This window comes from Aplysia californica, unplaced genomic scaffold (genome assembly GCF_000002075.1).
Source record: "Aplysia californica isolate F4 #8 unplaced genomic scaffold, AplCal3.0 scaffold00168, whole genome shotgun sequence".
Lineage (NCBI taxonomy): Eukaryota > Metazoa > Mollusca > Gastropoda > Aplysiida > Aplysiidae > Aplysia > Aplysia californica.
The window spans coordinates 719869-721676 of record NW_004797438.1 but is presented as its reverse complement, the minus strand read 5'-3'; the positions used below and the strand labels follow the sequence as shown (position 1 = coordinate 721676).

Below are 1808 nucleotides of genomic sequence, written 5' to 3'. Positions count from 1 at the left end.
TATGTATGTATGTATGTATGTATGTATGTATGTATGTATGTATGTATGTATGTATCTATGTATGTATGTATGCATGTATGTATGTATGCATGTGTGTATGTATGTGGAAATTTTGTCTTGGCTGTACGGGAACAGTAAAAAGCTGTGAGAAAGAAGAAAAAAGGAATTCCCAAATACAGAGAAAGGTAGCTAAACATTACTTCAAGGTTCTTACAGTTAGGGCAAGTTACAGTGACGCTATCGGGAGGTACACAGTTGGCCAATCCTTGATCCCATGAAAACAGGTAGCCATCTGGACAGGTCATTTCAAAGGCTTGCTGGTCACCGTTGCAAGAGTAGAACAGCTGGCAATAGTTCTCGTGGGACAGCAGAAGAGATCCACCTTCGTTATTGTCAGCATTGCACACTGTGGAGAAGAACGCAAAGTTGGCCACGAGTTCCTAAAGGAATAACATTATCGCGGTGTCATTGTTATCCTTACCATAAAGACATTAAAACAATTAAAGCGTTGTGCACCGGAAAAGGTGGTCGATAATATTCTTAAGAATTTTTTAAAACTCAAACGCATGCCACCTAAAGCAAGACGTAATGAAAAATTGGAATGAAAGATGGAAATCAAATACCCAAAATCAGAAACTGAACGGATATCCGATATTTCTAAAAGCGAGCTATTAATGATAATAATAGATTGCATAATTTGTGGAGCGCAAAAACTTGCTCAGCAGCAGGATCTATGTCATTCATGATCTATACTATTACCCAAGCAGACCTGAGATTATTCTGAAACAAATTCAGCTTCATGGGAAGCGTACAAGTTTCGTCCCAGGTTACAGCAGCTCGGGGTTGGAAGGCACGTGCAAAAAAAAAGGTGATGAAGATTTTCCTCAGTATCTTATATTAAAGATTAAAGAAGAAAAAAAATATTTTTTAATGACTTACCTGGCTTAGCCGCAGGGGTGAAAGCAGTGGCCACAGCCACGCATGCTGCTAGGATGAGGAACTTCATGACGAAATCTTCAGCAAACCTGAAATGAGGAACAAAACTGCTTTCATTAACTCAAACTATAGGGCTTGCTTGCAAGTTAAAACTATGGCGTGATGCATCGTTTGGTTGTTCACAGTCGTAAGAAAATCAACATAATCACAGAAAGTCCGCTGTATTTGTAACCAAACTATATGTTTATTGTATTGTGCATTCATTTCAGGGCAGTTTTATGTTTGTTTTGGTGCAAATAGATCAATGGAAGCGGAGGTATTAGGACATTTGTGACGATACAAAATTGAATGACAAAACAGGCTACGTACAAAAGTGGAATAGATTTCCGTATACTAAAACTTAAACATTATCAGAATTGTTCCTATTTCGCCTTAATCGGAAGTTAGAGAGTTCAACGTTCCTATCGACGCCACAATGCTGTGTGGGGAAATATGTTGATTTTTTTGTTTTGTTTTTTGTAAGTATTTGTTTTACACCTTCATCAAAATAATTTAACTCATTTAAGAAACGAGTTTCGACTCTGCGTGCAAGGACAAGTCCAGGCAGAAATATCGAGACACTCGATGAAAATTTCCCCTTTCGGGAATCGAACTCACGTCGTCTGCGTGCGGCGGCGAAGTACCTAACTGCTACACCACAGACGCTAGTAAGGTTGTGTAATAGGCGGGACGTCCAACTTCGATCTAATAGAACCAAGCCAAGTGGCTAAAGAGGTTTAAAAATGCCACATTACTGCCCAAGTTCAAATATTCAAATACCCTCCTGAAAAAGTGTGTGTGTGAAAGGGGGGGGGGGGGGGGGGGGGGGGGTG

At 39.8% G+C, this 1808-nt stretch overlaps 1 protein-coding gene across 1 annotated transcript in view; it reads right to left on the bottom strand.

The window, feature by feature from the left end:
- LOC106011722 overlaps positions 1–1808 on the bottom strand; it is a gene marked incomplete at its 3' end in the record, with an annotated part of 9174 nt that overhangs the window by 2469 nt on the left and 4897 nt on the right. The window contains 2 exon segments of the mRNA XM_013082308.2: positions 215–406; positions 940–1025. Coding sequence (XP_012937762.1) covers positions 215–406; positions 940–1006 — 259 coding nt within the window.